At 45.5% G+C, this 18,355-nt stretch overlaps 1 protein-coding gene and 1 long non-coding RNA gene across 2 annotated transcripts; one reads left to right on the top strand and one right to left on the bottom strand.

Moving 5' to 3' along the window:
* Nucleotides 1–4,929: 4,929 nt before the first annotated feature.
* LOC149996601 (uncharacterized) lies at nucleotides 4,930–7,988 on the bottom strand. Its single transcript, XR_016507423.1, has 2 exons — nucleotides 6,035–7,988; nucleotides 4,930–5,224 (listed from the first exon to the last, which is right to left on the bottom strand). It is a non-coding gene; the product is annotated as an uncharacterized LOC149996601 (long non-coding RNA).
* ING2 (inhibitor of growth family member 2) lies at nucleotides 6,236–12,538 on the top strand. Its single transcript, XM_090258357.1, has 2 exons — nucleotides 6,236–7,265; nucleotides 11,717–12,538. The coding sequence occupies exons 1-2, from the start codon at nucleotides 7,088–7,090 to the stop codon at nucleotides 12,385–12,387; spliced, it is 849 nt and encodes a 282-aa protein (XP_090114483.1). The 5' UTR covers nucleotides 6,236–7,087; the 3' UTR covers nucleotides 12,388–12,538.
* The last annotated feature ends 5,817 nt before the right edge of the window (nucleotides 12,539–18,355 follow it).

Raw genomic sequence — 18,355 nt, 5'->3', positions numbered from 1 at the left:
TACAGAGAAGGAAAACTCTGACTCCAAAAAACCTCCGCTGCCTTGCGGCATACCTCTTCAGGGGAAAGGCTAAGGGAGTAAACCCCGACAGAAAATCCGGAGCCGGAGTCCCTAAGGCGGTTTGACGTTGTAGTCAACACCGGCAACTCCTGCGGCGCACCTGAACCCAAGCTGTATCGACTCCGTCTTTCCCTTGGATCCTTCAGCTGCGAAGAGAGGAGGGGTCTGCTGCATGGGCAACAGCAGACCCTCCATATCACCCTGCCCAGGCTCTGTAGCTTCAGCTTCACTGGAGAGGACACTCCAGCGTCATCGCAAGATGTCGATTCAACACGGGAGGAGACAGATACCGTGTCACTCCCGAGTCGGACTGCACAGCCATTCTCGGCGGTGCAGATAGACTCTTAAGAAGCTACACCATCGTCTCTCGAGACGGACGGCTGCCGACGACGACGACGAAAATTACTTTTAGGTAAAAAATGACTGAGTCTATAGCGATCATGAGATGAAAAATAACCATCTGAAATTGTGCAACCTTAAAATGTGGTTTTTTCTCTTCTTTCCCCTCCTGTAACTAACCTCTATTGATTGAGCACTGTGCAGGGTTCCTGCATAAAATCATCTTTTTGTGAGGTTGTTAGTAACACAAACAAACAAAAGAACATACAGTTTTAAAGAATGGTAAAGTCTATGCTACCATTGCTTTCAATATATTCCCTCCCTACCGCTCTTTGGGTCCATCTGATGAAATTAAGAGGAAAATTCCCAAAATTAAGAGTAGCATCTGACAGGCATAGAGCTAAACTTGAATCTCAGGCTTTCAAAGGTAAGAGGTCAAAGCTTCAATCTGCATGTGGCTGGGCTACTTCAAGGTATTGGTGGATTCAAGGATTACCTGCAAAAACATTTAATGTAAGATAGCTCACTAAGATGAAGTGCTATCTACAACATGCTGGCATCTCTTTTATCACACCTACGGATATAGTCATTACACTATTTGTATAGCTTGAACAATTTATTTAATTTTTGACAAATTTTTAAGTTTCACCAGCGAAATTAGACAAGAGTTTGAACTTTGAACATATAGCTTTCTTCCCTAAATTTTAAACCCGTTCCCCTGCTTTTAGGAAACATAATTGCATAATTCAAACTCCTTCAAAATTGTGACCTAGTTCCCCCTCTTGAAGTTATAAACAGCTCTGTAACTATGGTAACTATCCAGGGAAAACAGAATGTTCTTCTGGTCAACAATATGCAAAGTATACCATATGTTTGTTTGTTTTTTCCTGGCTGGGATAACCAAAGTAGTTAATATGAGTTTTTCTTCTTGGTTATGGGAATATTTTATTATAGTGAGTTTTCTCTTGACTATAGTCCCAGTCATTCAGTCCCTTCATTAAAATGTTGTAGGATCGTATTTTGCTGTTGGTAGTCATTCTAAATGCTGAACAGTGCTACAACCACAGCAGCATTGACTGTATATACCAATTTTAAATCTGTGTTGTCTACCTCATAAACTAAATGTACAGGCTGACATTGCTCAGATTTCTCATATTCTATTTTGAGAACCTGGTGTTTTCTTAATTTTGTCCTTTAGTCCTAGCCAGTGTTTCCTTAAAGCAAAACACTAAAATGGAATTACATCCTGAAGGTATATTTAGATACTGAGAAGAGTTATCTTCAGTGTGTAATTTTTTTAAAAGCTTCATTTTAGCTCTGCTTTCCCCCCCTACAATTAGTGTGTGCTCCTTATGCAATAATGCAATTAAACGCACTTTAAAACCGAGCTCGATGAAAATGCATTTTTTTAAAGTTACCGGTTGTACTAATGAATTGATTTTAGTTTTTTTTTTTTTTTTTAAATTTAAAACGCTTCACTGGACCTCCTAGTACAACTTATACTCTAAATTAACACACACTCCTAGCTCTTTTAAGGATGCATTTAGTTGCATCAGGTGCAATTACATTTCTAAGTGGTCTATCAATTAGATTTTGTTTAAAGTGATTTTCTAGAATTTCCCATATTTTTAACAGTGCTTTTCAACCATTCAAATCTTTCTTAGAAAAGCATTGCTATCTGCTTCACTGAATTAAATAGGGAATTACCTGCTTCTCACTGGTTTAGAAAACACCTCACTAACAAAATGCAGTGTGGAGCTTGCTTGGATCCTGTTGAACAAACCCAGTGTAAAAAGTTATTAATGAGATAATAGGGAATTGTCTGGATATCAAATGATAGCAATACTTTTGATAGGATAATGGTATTGTAGATGTTTTTAAAAAGTTATCTTTTATCCTTTCGTATTTAGAGTATTTACAGATAAAATGCTAATAATTCAGGAAGGGTAAGGGGGACATAGATGAAATATTGGCCATATATTGATAGATGTTCAAGCTAGGTGAATAAATAGTACATTAGGATTTATTGTACTATCACCCCTACCTTTGTGTGTTTGAAAATTTCCATCATAAAGTTTTTAAAATTAAGAAGTTGACAAAGTAAAGCATGTCCAGTTCAATCGACCTCATGCAGTAGCTCAATTTTCTCAGGATGTGTCTTCAGGAATCCAACAGAACTGTTTGCTAGTTTTCAGAGTTTGAAGTTGTTACTTTGTCCTCTCAGTATAAATAAGGGCTGTTGGACAAAGGTTTAGAGGCCTAAACGTTTCCTACCAGGAACTTCTCAAAGTATCTGATCTAGAAATTGAAGGCAATCCCAGACACTTTTGTTAATCTGGGGATTTCAGTTACTTACATATGTTAGGGTTACTCTGTGGTACAAAACATATGGAAGAGCAAATAAGATGCCTTTTTGCTTTTTAAAAAATTTTTAAAAAGGCTTTAATTTTTTTTAGAGAGAGAGGGAAGGAGAAAGAAAGGGAGAGAAACATTGATCAGCGGCCACACACCCCCAGCCTGGGACCCTGACTGCAACCCAGGAATACGCCCCAACTGGGAATTAAACCAGTGACCTTTCTGTTCGTTGGATGACACCCAACCCACTGAACCACGCCAGTCAGGGCTCCCTTTTTTGCTTTATTCGTAAGATTCAATGTCACCAATTAACTTCTATGTTGCAGAGAACGGGGAACTTTTAAAATACTGCATTTAACATAATAAGGGAACCTAATCTGAAAAAGAGTCAAATTTCCAGTAAAGTGTTGGGCTGGCCAAAAAGTCCGCATGGTTTCCTTCGTAAAACACATTTTTCATTTTCACCAATAACTATTGATCTGGATATTTTGAGTATTTTGGTTATCTGCCATGTGGTATGATGTTGATTGTTCTCAATTAATGTCTCAATTTGTTCACTATCAATTTCAACTGATCTACCCAACCGTAGAGCATTGTCCAGTGAGAAATCTCCAGCACAAAACTTCGCAAACCACTTCTAACACATTTGATCAGTCACAGCACCTTCTCCATACATGTGCACAAATAATTTTTTGCATTTCAGTTGTATTTTTACTGTTCTTGAAATAATAAAATGTTGCTTTTTTCCACCTTCAATATTAAAATGGCTACACAAAAGTTCACTTATTTTTGATGTTTTTTAAAAATGCACGCTGATATGACAGCTGTCACAATACAACCTAACAAAATTGTTTCAAATGAAGTTAAAGACAACGAGGTGCTATTAGAGTCATCATACGAGGAATAAACCAAATGAACTTTTTGGCCAATCAATAATTGCTGAGGAGAAAAAGACATGATAAATAACAAAGGTCAACGAATTTGCGGAGTACAGTGATTTTTCTTTCCTAGGTAAGGAACAGTATGCTTTTTTCCCTAGGTAAGTACAGAGTATGCTTTTACAAGTATGTCAGGAATAAACCAAGCCTTTGATTAACTTTTATAAATATAGCAAGAAGAGCACATACGAAATAATTCACGCACACACACACATATTACCATCTGAAGAGTGTTGTTTATAGGTTCAGACTAACACAAGTTGGAAAATAAAATCACTATCTGCATTTTTGGGGGTTCCTTTCTGTCCATTCAGTGGAATTATCAAAGGTGGAAATAATGCCTGTAAGTCTCACCCCCGCACTTGTCTTTCCTTCCTCTCATCCTGCTCTGGGTCCTGGAGGGAGCCCCTGTAAGCATTCTGCACCACTGCCTTTCCTTACCACGTCTGACCTGCCTGCAGATCACTTCCCAGGCTGCATAAAAGCCCTGGGCGCCTCCACTGTCTGCCCCCAATCATTACTTGGGGCCTTCAGGAAGGACGTGATTCAGATCTCTGGGTCAACAAAAACAGCACGATTCAGAGAAAACGCAATACATTTTGATCCCTAAAAGCCGGCGTTTTCTTACAAGACCTGACTGCGTAATTGAAAGACTGAGAAAAACGACAATAAAACCCCTAGGCGGTTCTCAGACGGACAGCGCACTGTGCCGCCTGGGTTGACTAACCCCGCAGGCGGTGGGGACCTCAGTGACCCAGGAGACCACACAGGGCATTTCCCGCGTCCTGTGCGGTCCGCGTTGTTCCCAAGGCGCCGGGTGTCCCGGACCGCGTTGCTTTGGGTGAAATTTAAAATTTCCCCTAGATCAAGGTCTAGATTTCTCTCTACAGGTCAATGGTTACTGTCAACAGCTGTTTCAAAGGCGTTCTCGGCAGGTCACCACGCAGGTGTCCCACCGCCGGGAACACCTGCCTTTATCACCCACCTGCGTCCCCTTTTCTAACCCAAAGGCACTCCTCACAGTCGGGCCTGTTTACACAGACATTCCATTACAACTGTCCGTGTATTCGTTCTACTTACATCCGATTCTTACACGAACACGACACGACACACGTAGGGACCGTCTGGAATTCACACTACACAGCAGTCAGACGCTCGCAGCTGACCTCTTAGCTAAGGCCGTGGGCCCTGCTCGGGTGGCCGGTGACGGGGGCTGTGAAAGATGTCACCGCGTAGAAAACACGGAGAACCAGGTTTATTCGCTTATCGGGAGAGGACAGGGGTGGAGTGTGGAGTCCCACCAGCCCGGAAGGGGGGCGCTGAGCGTTATCGGGGTCTAAGGGCGCAGGCGGGTGCAGCTGGGGCCCTGGGGCAGACGAAGCAGCACAGGGTGCCCCAGGGTTCTGCTCAGGCTTCGGTTGGCTCCGACGTCATCTGCAGGGACTCCGCGCAGGGTCCCGTCCTGGCACATCCTGCTGGGCCATTTTTCAGAACATCTGCGCCCTTCGGACGCTGTCCGCGATCTTCCGGTCCTGATGAGAGAGCGTCAGAAAAACACCAGTGAATGAGGGCGGCAGGGCCAGGGAACGGCTGCTAGCCCGGCTGAAAGGGGGCTTTCGTCCTACGTTGTTTTGGGCTGAAATCTAAAATGTCCTTTAGATCAAGGTCTAGGTGTCTCCCCACAGGTCAACGGTTACTTACTATTAACAGCTGCTTCAGAAGTGCACACGGCTGCGCCCACCGCTCCGAAAACCCCAATGCATCACCCACGCGCGTTTCCTTTTCTAACTCAAAGGCGCTGCTCACAGTCGGGCTCGTTCACACAGCCACTCCATCACAGCTCGTGCGTGCGTTCTCCTTCCGGCCAGCTCCTTCACAAACACGCGTTGTATGTACACCCAGAGCCCACTCGGGACGACCACCACGCAGAAATTAAACGTGACGGTCGACCACGTCGGCAAGGCCGTGGGCCGGGGGCCCGATGCCATTTCACTCCAGTCTGCACACCCCGTGTCCCCTCCGTCCGGCTGTCAGTGCTTTTCGGTCTCAGGGGAAAAATACATGAAAAGGTGGCGCGGTGCCGCTCGCCGCCATTCAGTGCTGAAACTCTCTGACCCACGGGGAAAAAAACAGTTCTCTTTAAAGGTTGCTGCTGGTCACACGTACTCGCGGGACACACACGGCCTGAAAGAAGCCGGATTCCAGAAGAGCCGGAGGGCGGACGAAACCTGCAAGCCACTTCGGCGCTGGGAGACGGACGCACACTGAAGCCAGGGGAAAGGTTCAAAAGGCCGGCAGACAGAAGGCCAGAAAAGGCCGGGGCCCGCGGAAGCACCACCTACCTCTGCGATCAGCCCTCCGCGGCCCCGCGAGACCGAAGGCTGCGGCGGGAGGAGGAACGGAGCCCGAGGCCAGCGCCGAGACTGCTGGGGGGCGAGCGGCGGCGGCCAGGAGGGGGCACGGCCGCGGCGCATGCCGGGAGCCGCGCGCGCTGCACGCCGGGTCGCGTAGTCCCCCTAGGCATCACTCACTCCGGGTTGCAGCGAAAAGCGGCCGCCTGCTGCTCCTTTTAAGGCTCGTGAGGGGCCGCGCTAGACCCACCGATGGGGAAAAAATCGGTAACAGGGGGCCGAGGGAACCGGGCCAGGATTCCCCCTCCCGGTGGGAAGGACGGAAGGAAAACGGCAGCCACCCTCCCTAACGAGTCCCATTCAGACACTGGGCGGAGAGGTGGGCCTGACGGTCTTTCTCCTTTAAGAGGGGGCGGGGCGCAGCCTGCCGTTCGGCCGGGCCGAGAGTTGACAGACCAATCGCCCGGGCGGCGGAGGGAAGGCGGGAGAATGCGAACCCTTTGGTAGGGCGGTAGAGGCGGGCCCCCAACCTTAATAGGAGTGAGTCTTGCGCAGGCGCAGTGGCGGCCGCAGCCGGAGGGGCGGGGGCAGTCCAGTGAGAAGACTCTCCGACAGGCTCGGAGGGTGATTGGGAGAAAAGGGGGCAGCGAAGGGCTTGTCATGGGGATCCGAGCTACGAGACGGCGTTGGTAGCATCGGGGGACTTCGAGAGGGACAGGAAGTGTCAGCGCCCGAGACCCCGGCACCAGCTCCGCTTGCGGGATCCCCGCTGCTCTGGTCCTGGGGAGGGAGGGCGAAAAGGAGGGAGCCCTGATCTCGCCCCGCCCCTGGGCTTGTTACCACGGGGGCGGGGAGTGAGGGCTTCTTTTGGGGGGAGCGGAGATCGGGGGACTCGGCTGTGCCCTCCTGAGCGGCGGCCGGTGTCCCCGCGGCGCGGGCTGCGGAGCAGAGGGGCCGCGGCGGCCGCGGCTGTTGCATGTGTGGCTGCTGGATGCGGAGGCGGCGGCGACGGCGGCGGCGAGGGGCAGCAGCGGCGGCGGCAGGATGTTAGGGCAGCAGCAGCAGCAGCAGCAACTCTACCCGTCGGCGGCGATCCTGACCGGGGAGCGGAGCCGGCTCCTCACCTGCTACGTGCAGGACTACCTCGAGTGTGTGGAGTCGCTGCCCCACGACATGCAGAGGAACGTGTCCGTGCTGCGGGAGCTGGACAACAAATACCAAGGTAGGGGGCCGCGGGGGCTGCCCGCGCGGGTCCTGCGCTCGATCGGACGCGCCGGCCTCCGGGCACGGTCGTGCGGAGCCTGCTCGAGGAAGTGACACTTTTCCTTTTCTCCCGGGACAGAGTCCTCGAGTGCACAGAGAGGTTCTGGGGTGTGGGACCGGGGAGAGGGACGGGAGACCGGGCTCGCGGCCCTCCGTTCCTCTGCTGCGGGCGGCGAGGACTTCGCGGGGGTCTCCAGGGTGGGGGTGGGGGCTGCTCGTCAGCCCCCGCTGCAGATCCAGCGGCTGCAGCTGGCGTGGAGGGGAATCAGCCATTTTAAGTAGCAAGCGTTTGTTCCGGCGCTGGCTTGCCCCGTGCCGCAGACCATCCTGCCCGGGCGAGGGAGCGCGCAGCCGGGCGGGGGCTGGAGGGGGTCAGTGGCCGAGCGCCTGCCCGTCTCCGGGGCCTGGCCTCCCCCAGCCCGCTTTGGCCGCTACCCCCTGAGAGCATATGCATTGGAACGTGCGGGGGGAGGGAGCGAGACGGGACCGCGAAGGCGGACTCCGGGGAGGTCCCTCCCTTCGCTCTCTGGCTCCTGGCTTGGGAATCGGGGAGCCCCTACCCGTCTCCCGCCCCGGGGAGAGTTCCGGATCGTAGCCCTTCCCGAGCTCCTTCAGCCAAATGGTTAAAAGGGGAGGGGTCCCTGCGGGTAAAGGAAGAGGGGTGTGTGTGGCGGGGAGGGCCCCTTCTTCCTGGGGGCGTGGCCTCGGCGTGACGTAGACGCGGGAGGGGCGCGGACGCGCGCTCCTGCCCGCCTCGCAAATGGCTGGTCGCTGCGAGGTTTGGCAGCTGGCTGGCTGCTCGGGCGGGCGTGGGAGCCGTGGGGGACGTTAGTTCGTCCGTTGCAAAGTCAGTGTTGGGGCTTGGGCTATATTTGTCGCGGTTTTTCGAGTCTCTCCCAGCCACTCAATTGTGACGAGGACACAGTCAGTACTAGGTAGCGTCGCTGACCCTGGCACCGCGTAGGTTCCGGGCCTTGCGTCACTTCCGGGCCCCGGGAGGAAGCGGGTGGTTGACTGGGCAACCGCTTGGCGTCCCTTAACCCCTCCCTCCTCCAATTTTGTGTGATGAGTCAAACGCCACCCTTTGTGGTCAGGCCGAAGTAGCTCGCTCGGGGGATCAGCCTTCCGTACAGAGAGAGTCTTTGTCGTGTGCTAGTGGCGGTCCCCTTCGCCTGCTACCAGGACGGGAGAAGTTTAAACGGGGAGCCGTTGTGCTTTTAACAGCTCTGCGTCACGGAAGAGACCTTGGACGTAACGCGGGAACAACCATATGGACTTTAAAGCGATAACTTAATTGGACCCATTCCCTGTTTTTCCAAACACGTCATTAATCTAATGGTTTAGTCTCGAAGGAACCCACTTTGGGGGTGATTTTCTGGCCCTGAGCACGTTAGGATACTTAGACGCCTCTCTTTTCAAATCTGTAATTTACTGCTGAGTCCCCGAGTGACAGGACTCATCTCCCTTACGGGGGGAAGAGAATCAATATTGATTACTTGCTGGGTGTCCTTGGCGGTTTCAGGTCTAGAGCATTATCTCATTTAATTCTCACATTAACGTTATGAAGTAAAAACTCATTTACGGGTAAATTAAAATTTATAAGGAGTTTGAGGAACTTGTCCAGTGAGGTGGGGAATGTTTGGCTGCACAAACTGGCTACCTCAGGCGCTGGGCTTGTTTTGAAACTGTTTTATCTTTTTCTTTTTTTTTTCAAAGAAAATCTCTCCAAAGGTATTTTCTACCGACATGATGGAGCAAATGCACACACAGTACATGCATTGTAACCTAAAAATGATATATATATGCTTAAGAACTTTATATTTAACTTTTTAAATTTTTCAGATAACTCTGAAGTGAGTAAAGTTTGCAGGTTTTTACATTTCTGTAAAGACACATACCTGTATTTCCTTTTCATTTGACTTGGGGAAGGACAGATTGTTACAGGAAAGTCTCCCATCGTGACCACCTAGAAATTGTCATAAGTAGCTCTGGTATCATGAGAAACAGTATTAGGCCTTAAAGGATTGAGAGGTTATAAAAATCTTCAGCTCCGTTAAGATGTGGTTAGTTTCGAGATTAATATAAAAACGATCTAGTTTTCACTGTGCACATGCTTACTGAGGTCACAGTTTTATACTTCTTAGCTTTAAAAACGATGTTCTTGGTTCAGAAATTCATGTTTTTTTATTCTTTGCTAGTTTTAAAGTGTCTTCTGGTTTTGGCTTTAATGCTACAATATTTAGTGATACAGATTACTTAAGCAATCAGATTTCTCTCCTACTTATTTGAGGCACGTTAGAATACTGAGGAACCTTAAAAGTAACGTTAGAAACTTAAATACAGAAATGAAGAAAATTTTACAATTGAATGAAGTATTATGGGATTTGGTTTATTAAGAGAACCTCAATTTTTATTCCAGTATTTTTGTTCGTAATTTCCTGGGTAAATAACCTTTGCACTAAGTTTAATAATTTCAGTGCCCTCCTTTCAGCTTAGGAGAAAATGCTTAAATGGCGGAGCCAGGCATATTTGGCAGAGGTCAAGGTCTGGGGTTATTGTCCTTGGGCTTCATTTTCTTCATGTATGGAAGTGTGATGCCTTCCTCATGGGGTTGCTGTGGGGATTAGATGCGAAAATCTTTATTACATAGGAGGGTCTCAGTAAGTATTAGTTTCCTGCTTTCTCTTTTAATTAAGGTGTCCTAAAAATGTGAATTTTTATCTCATGTATTAACGTGTTGGTATTATATAATTAACCTCTAAGTTCTGATTATTAAGTAAAGAATATTCGAAATAAGGTTTTTCTTTATCTTTTAACCTTCAAATTTTGTGTCTTGGGTAGGGGGCATGGAAGAAAATTTTCTTGGAAGAAAATTAAGTTCTTTTTTTCTTCCTCTGCAATCCTTACCCGAGGATGTATTCACTGATTTGACAGAGAGAGGAAGGGAGACAGGGAGAGAGAGAGACATCTATTGGTCGCCTCCCATATTCGCCCCGACTGGGGATGGCACCCGCAACCTAGGCATGTGCCCTCACGGGGAATCAACCCACACCTTTTGGTGTTCTGGTCAACGCTCCAACCAGGGCGGGAAATTAAGTTCTTAAGAAATTACTTCCATACCTAGCTAGGCAAACGAGCTAGATGTGACCTTTGTTTAAAAATACACTTTGCAGGTATGAGTACCCTCAAATGTGTAGTGCCACTTTGTCATGTATCTGAGGTTAAACCGCTGTCCCTTAGTTGTGAGTACCTGCAATTGCCAGGGAGGAGCCGATCCGTAAGAGTTATGTTGAATACTTGCTTTATATTACCATACTTGCAGCCCCGTGTATGTATCTTGCTTGTCTGACATTTCTGTCCCCATCATTAGGATAGTAACATTGGCATGTAAAGCGCAGGGAGTGACCTGCCTTGGGTGTTCATTTTTTGTTTCTCCACCTTTAGTAAAACAACTCCTTCAAATAGTGTTAAATCTCATAAGGATAACAAATAGAACAGAGTGGAATAAAAGCTAATCTTATGTAAATTCTGATGATACATGGAACTCTCAGATATTTGTATACCTCCTAGTGACTCAGCTATTTTTTATTGATTTAAACGTGTTCCGAATGCTATACGGTACCTAAACCAGCAGTTCAGGAAGCATAGAACCTGCTGCTGAGTTATCTACAACAGTGCAGTGGTTCAGTGCTGACTTGGCTGTAACTTTGTTAGTGGCTTGGTCAGTTGACGCCAGAATATGAATCTAAACCTCCTCTGGCAATAGTTTGGGTTTCAGAATTATCTCTCATGTGATAAAAGAGCCATTAAAACTGATACGATGGGAAGCTAAGAGTTAACTTCTGTCTGCTTTAAGAAAGTCCGGGGATATTATATGAAAGTAAAAGTGTAGTGTCTCTCTGGAGTCATGCAAGTCACTGACTGAACGGTAAGTCCTGAATTACTTGGGACTGTAATCAAGCCAAGTCCTTGAATTAAGTTTTAAGTTTTATGGTTGGAGTCCAGCATGTATGGATAAATTTTATATACAGAATTGTTTTGAAGTTCCAATAAAGTGTAGGCAATATATCACTAGGTAGACTCTGAAGTGGCATACAGTGAGTCTGCCCACATAAAATACTTTTGATTATTAATTAGCTGTCCATCTTCTTTTTAATATAGATTAATGAGTATTAGAGGTTTGTGTTCTTCCTTTTTATTGATTTACTTCTAAATCTATACTTTTATTTCGGATAGCATATGGTCTTTATATGGGAAATAATATTTTTACTGTCCACCTGCTAAAGAAGAGTGCAGTCTTATGGTTTGAGTTCATACTAACTTTTCCATTTCTGTGAAAGATAACTAACTTGAAAACTGTTGTGTGTGCTGACACATAATAACATTCTGACTTTTCTTTTCCTTTTTTAGAAACATTAAAGGAAATCGATGATGTCTATGAAAAATACAAGAAAGAAGATGATTTAAACCAGAAAAAGCGCTTGCAGCAGCATCTCCAGAGAGCATTAATCAATAGCCAAGAATTGGGAGATGAAAAAATTCAAATTGTCACACAAATGGTCGAATTGGTGGAAAATCGGGCAAGGCAAATGGAGCTACATTCACAGTGTTTTCAAGATCCTACTGAAAGTGAACGAGGCTCAGAGAAAGTAAAACTGGATTCCAGCCAACCAGAAAGGTCGTCAAGGAGACCCCGAAGACAGCGCCCCAGTGAAAGCCGTGATTTATGTCACATGACTAATGGTATTGAAGACTGTGATGATCAGCCACCTAAAGAAAAGAAATCCAAGTCAGCCAAGAAAAAGAAACGCTCCAAGGCCAAGCAGGAAAGGGAAGCATCACCTGTTGAGTTTGCAATAGACCCCAATGAACCTACATACTGTTTATGTAACCAAGTGTCTTATGGGGAGATGATCGGATGTGACAATGAACAGTGTCCAATTGAGTGGTTCCACTTTTCATGTGTGTCACTTACCTATAAACCAAAGGGGAAATGGTATTGCCCAAAGTGCAGGGGAGATAATGAAAAAACAATGGACAAAAGTACTGAAAAGACAAAAAAGGAGAGAAGATCGAGGTAGTGAAGGCCATCCACATTTTAAAGGGTTATTTGTCTTTTATATAATACTTTCAGGATTTACTTTCAGAAACTGTTTTAGCATAAATGCATAAGACTATGCAATAATTTTTAATCATTAGTATTAATGCTGTATTAAAAGTTGTTGTACTTTGTCTGTGACCTTAATTTTCTGCACTGAGTTACCAAATATTTTAAACCAGGTGGTCGTTAGAGCACCGGTTGAAAGGAGCAAGGAAGAGGGAGAGGGTGGTGTGAACGTTAGAAAGCTTCACAAGCCATGCCTAGTTCATTTTCACTTCCAGTGCGATGCTGTTTTTCTGGGTAACACCACAGTTTTGTTAACATGCTAGTTCTACATGCTGAAAAAAATTTAGATAATAGTTGGAGTCCTCTGCAAGTATTAAAATTATCATGGGAATTTTTAAAAGACAAACACCGTATACCTTTTAGAGCTGCTTTCCCCTGGCCCCGTTTGTACACACACTTGTTCCTCTCCAGTCTCCCCAGAACCTAAGGAACTAGAGATGACAGTTTGGGATTCCATGGGGAGTTAACGCGCTCTTGTTCGAGTGTTCGCTGCTCTTTTCATTAGTAGCGCTTTGATACACGGTTAGTAGCCCATTTGTAAATCCTTTGCTCCCGCTTCACAGACACGGCTAATCCATCTAATGCTCCATGAGGAAGTAGTGTTTTATTTTAATTGGGACAGGTAAGAGTAGTGACAGTACCAAAAATGCTGCCCTGGGCTTATATTGGCAAAATTTGCGTTATGTGGTATCATGGTTTGAAGTTGAGCGATTTTTAGAAATGCATCTTATTTAATATTTTCTACATTGACCTGCTGCTGGGATTCCTAGACACAGGCCTATCACTGGGAAAAGGGCATATACTAATCTCTAAATATTGCCTTTATGTCAAGCAGTAGCTTACATGATTCTGCTAGTGGCTGTAGTTAATTTCTGTCCCAATCAGTGACTGTATATTAAGTAACTACTTTCCTAACTTTCTGGTATTGGTGCTGTTTGATGTCTTCACGTTTAACGAACTAATTTCATTATAACAATGCAATTAATAATGTATTTGTAAATCGAGTTTTCCAAAACTCTAGTATTTTAAGGGTAAGCTTCTTGACGGATGGTATATCCGTATGTTCAGAGTTCTGGGGGCTTTTTCGGGGAGAGGGGGCAGCGGGTTGACTAGTCCTTTAGATCTGTGTGTAACATACTTTTAATTCCTCACCCTTCCTAATCTGATGATCTTGATTCTTTTTGTTTAACATGTGAAAAATTCTGTCTGCTTATTTGGAAAAAAAATATTGTTTTTTTTTTTTTCTCTTCTAGTTCTCCTGTGTGACTTTTAGGCTTGTCATTTTACCTCATCTGTGTGTCAGGTTATTCATATGTATGTGACATTAGGTTGGCTGAAATATCCCCAAAGTTCTTTTGAAATCCACAGTGTTTTCATTGTGGTGAGGATTTAAATAATCATGTGACTTGATTTGCTCTTAATTTTGTCCTTTATTCTGAGGTATGAAGATACTTTAAAGGTGAATTTAGAGAAAGGTAAATGCCTAATATTTGATGAACTTCTGTCCTAAGGATATTTTGATTTGATGACTGGAGTTTATTATATTACTTCTTGAGCAAGGGATATTAGCATGATGAAGAATTTATTTTATTGTAACTTGTTGAGGATAAAATTCTTTTCTCCCTTGAGAATATAGCATTTTGTCTTAGTAATTACATCCCTGTTACCAAGATAGAACTATTTACCCAATGCCATTAAAAATATGAGTAAGTACAAAGCCCCCAAAAGCTTTCAGATGTGACTTACATAGAAGTCGACACTTTTTCATGCATAAATTTGATTCAGCATATGAACAAGTAATAAACTTCCAAATAGAAGTACCCAAATTCGGATTAGTTTTGATAGGGAAACAAATGTGGAAAATCCTGAAAGATGTGCTCTTTTAAGACCTAACGTTTGAAACAGTTGTATTTTCATGAATTTCTTTTCATTTTCTGTACCACATAGGAAATAGAAGTCCTAGGTGTCCATAACATGACTGGGATTTTAAAAACTATATTACAGATTTCATCTTATATCATACTTACTAACACATACTATATAGCAGAGGTTCCCAAATTTAACTCCCTATGGAATCACCTGAAGAGCTTCAAAACCTGCTGGTGCCTGTGTTCCATTCCCAGCAATTGTGATCTAACATTTAAAATGTGACTTACATATTAGAATTTTTTAGAGGTGCCCAGGTGATTCTGTGTACAGAAATGTGGAACCAGCTGACATGAAAATCTGAACTTATTGAAAACTGCCGGTGGATTCTCTATGTTCAGGTTTTTCTGTGACAAGCGTATGTAAGTGCTGGTCCACACGGGAGAGTTTGTCCCCTGCCCCCAACAGTTTCACCAGTGACGCCTGATGACTCGGTCCTTGAGTGCTGCTTGTGCGCTAGACACTGTTCTAAGCAGTGATGGTTCCAAAGGGAGGAAGTCCCTGCTCGTGGACCATGCGTTCTGGTGGGAGAGTCAGACACCTAAAATGTCAGGGAATTGTCAGTGCTGAAAGGAAAGCTCAGCACAGTAAAGAGACAGGGGGGAAAACAGTGAGGGCAAAGGGAGATCCGTCTTAGTTACAATGGTTAAAGGAGGCTTCTCTGAGGAAGGGATCTTTAAGCTGAGACCAGAAAAACTGGGAAGGCAGGCAGGCAGGGATTTAGGGGAGGGACTAGAACAAGCCTATCAATGTGACTGGGCGGAACATTTGACACAGTGAGAGGGGCTAGAAAACCTTGGCTCTTGGAAGCCGTGGAAGAAAATTTAGAAAGGGCATCTGTTCTTTAAAGACCGCTCTGGATACTGCAAGTGAAATTTATTGTAGGGATCCTTGGTGAAAGTCGATTTTGGAGACTGGAGTCTGCACCAAAAGCCTTGATTTAGACCAGGGGAGGGGACGGGGTGGAGAGTGCCAGGACTGGCCATGCTGCAGAGACACAGCCATCAGGAGCAGTTTGGCCCAGGAATTGGAAAGCAAACGTGACCAGGGTGACTCTTAGGTTTTTGGCTTGGGGGCGGGGGGGGGGGGCGACAGGGAATCAAGATTTCTGTTTTGCACTTTGGTTTGAGACGCATAATAGGTTTTTGTGGGATCTAGCGTGGAGTTGAGGGTGGGAACAGACATAAACATTTCTGAGTTAGCCAATGAATGGAGGTTAAAGTCATGTGACTGAAATCCTGTAAGGGGAGTAGTGCCTTTCAAATTTTAACATGACATGCATGTGAGTCACCTGTTTTTTTAACAATGCGGACTGATGCCCTAGGTCCGGCCTGGGGCCTGAGACGCTACATTTGTGACAAGCTCCTCGGTGATGATGCTGCTGGCTCAGGGACCCACATTTTGAGTAGGAGCCACGTAGAACCAGACGCAAGGGGGGAGGGTGGGGTGGGTTGGGGTACTATAATATTTAAGATGGGGAGGAGCCAGCAAAGGAGACTTGGAGACCTCAGGGAGGCCATCCAGGACTGGGGCACAGGGACACAGGTGTAGCAAGTTTCAAGGAAAGCGATCTCAAGTTCTGTCCAGGAGGAGGACTGAGAAGTCACCGCGAGATTTGGGGGGCTGTCAGATTTAACGGGCTGCAGGCTGAGGGCGTAAAGGACTGGTGGCCACGGATGGGAGCAGGAATGGTTTGCAGTAGAGTCAGCAACTTGGGACAGCTTTGGCTTTGATGTATAGGGGTAACAGCACAGGTGAGCTAAGGAAAGGTTTTAGCTGTTGAGATAACAGCGTGATGACATGCTGATTGGAATGTGGCATTAGGAGAGGACAAATGAACAAGGTCGGAAGGAGTGGATTGTTGGAGGAGTGAAATCTGAGTAGGCAGGTGACAAGTGAGAACTAGTCACTCCGGAGGGGTTAGTCTCAATAGGCACAGGGTCGGTTCCAGTTCACGTATCAAAAGGCAAAGGCGGTGTCTTACTCTTTCCAATATTTATCACGCAGCTGTTCTTACAAGGCACTGTTTTAGGTGCTGGGGATGAAGCAGAAAAACAAGGCGAAAGGCTTGTAGCCTAGTGGTGCTTAGACTCTGGAGTGAATCGGTGTAAGTGCGGGCAGTTTGCTAAATTTGGTGTCCGGACAATGAGATCATTCGCTTCTAATAGCTTCCGCTTTCCGGGTGGCGGGCTGGGAGGTACTGGCTTGTTGGAAGTCTCTAGGAGGTGAGAGGTGTGTGTGAACTCTAGCTGAGAGTAACTGCGAATGGACTCACCCCCGGAAGGCTGGTTAGGGCGTGGGTCTGCTGGTCTTCTGTCGTAACTTCAAATGAACTGATAACTCATCTGTTGCCTGGATGGAGGCCTGAACAAAAGAATACAAAATCTCTTAAAATTTCAAAATCTCTACAGTAAGCCAGCGAAACCGCAGCTCCCAGTCCTTTTTATGTACCCAGTAGGTGGCTTCCTCTTACAGATCTGTACTTATTCCCCCTTGCAATGGAGAGGAGCCTGCCTTGAAGGAGGCGTGGGTACAGTGAGCCAGACAACTCTTCATCCCTTCCTTTCCTGAATCATGTCCTTAGAGTCTGATGTCATTCAAATCTATTTCAAGTCAAGTGTAAGTTACCTAGTTCCTAAACTCCTTACATCTGTGAAAGATACCAAAGCTCCTTTATCAAATCCCATGTCAATGGGAGGGCTGTGCTCTGGACCAGAGCTCCAGAGCTGTGGACTTCTTGGGGACCACAGTAGGTCACTGGTGCTTGGTCTGCGTTTGGTTCAGCCGTGAAACGAGTGATTTAATATAAGGTTATTCTGAAATCGTTTTCCTTAACAGTCAGAGGAAAGAGTTCTGGTCACAAAGTTGCTAGTCGTTTATAAAATAACAGCTTTTAACTCGTGTGTGGTACTGACTAAAGCAGTGTTTTCTGAACTTCAGACAGAATGATCTTGATAGATTCTGACATTTCCAAATACCACTTAAATTTTATATATAAGAGTATTGTTTGCTTAATACTTTTCTAAAAAAGATTTTTTTTTTTTTTTTTGGAGAGGGGGAAGAAGGGAGGGAGAAAGAGAGAAACATTAATGTGTGAGAGAATCATTAATCGGTTGCCTCTTGCACTCCCCCAGCCAAGGACATGATCATGTAACCCAGGCATGTGCTCTGACTGGGAATCGAACTGCCAACCTTTTGGTTTGCAGGTCAGCGCTCAATCCACTGAGCCATACCAGCCAGGGCTGCTCAATACTTTTCTTAAAAATGACTCTCTTCTTGATGTCAATTTATTTCTAAATGGAAGCATATTGCTTTGGTAAGTGGGAAATTGGTAACTGTTCTGTGAATAGAAGATTCCCTAACAATAATAATGAAAACAAAGCAGTGTTATTAAATTCCAGCTATGTAGCATTGCCTATGAAAACTCAGCCCAGACTCTACCCTCCCTTTATTAAAAGGTGTGATTAGTTAATAATATTAGGTAAGGGTGAGAAAAAGAAAAAAACAAATTTAGTCTTTATGCACGATGTAATTAAAAGCATTTGAAGAGAATTTCAAGCACTGTTACCATCTTGGTCGGGAAACACTTTTAGCACCAGAAGGTTAATCACTGCAGTTTCTTGACTATCAGGATAAAACAGAAATATTAACACGTCTCAATGGAAAGACATTTATCTAGCCACATGCAGATGGAATGTGCCTCTTAATAAAGGTCTCTGCAAACCCCCTAAGGTATCAGCCCGCATTATCTGTATCAGCTTGAGAGTAACTGACATTATCCCGGCTCCACAGGAGTCTCTGAATCTTAACTGTCTTCTAATCTCTGGAGAAAGTACAGCTCCTCCAAAGTCATTCTTTGGCAGTTGAGCCAGAGTCCCCAGGCAGACGTGTGGAAGGTCGCCTTTGGGCTTCGTGTTCCAGCCCTGAAAAAAACCCTTAGAATCTTCCAGATAACT

Source organism: Furipterus horrens, unplaced genomic scaffold (genome assembly GCF_987537825.1).
Source record: "Furipterus horrens unplaced genomic scaffold, mFurHor1.1.pri manual_scaffold_12, whole genome shotgun sequence".
NCBI classification, from domain to species: Eukaryota; Metazoa; Chordata; class Mammalia; order Chiroptera; family Furipteridae; genus Furipterus; species Furipterus horrens.
Note: the sequence above shows the minus strand (reverse complement) of the source record. Positions and strands in the feature narration are given on the sequence as shown.

Bases quoted from the DNA above. Each gene is read 5' to 3' on its own strand.
- ING2 (XM_090258357.1), top strand. From the start codon at position 7,088: ATGTTAGGGCAGCAGCAGCAGCAGCAGCAACTCTACCCGTCGGCGGCG. The intron at 7,266-11,716 runs GTAGGGGGCCGC...TTCCTTTTTTAG, and splicing joins GCTGGACAACAAATACCAAG to AAACATTAAAGGAAATCGAT.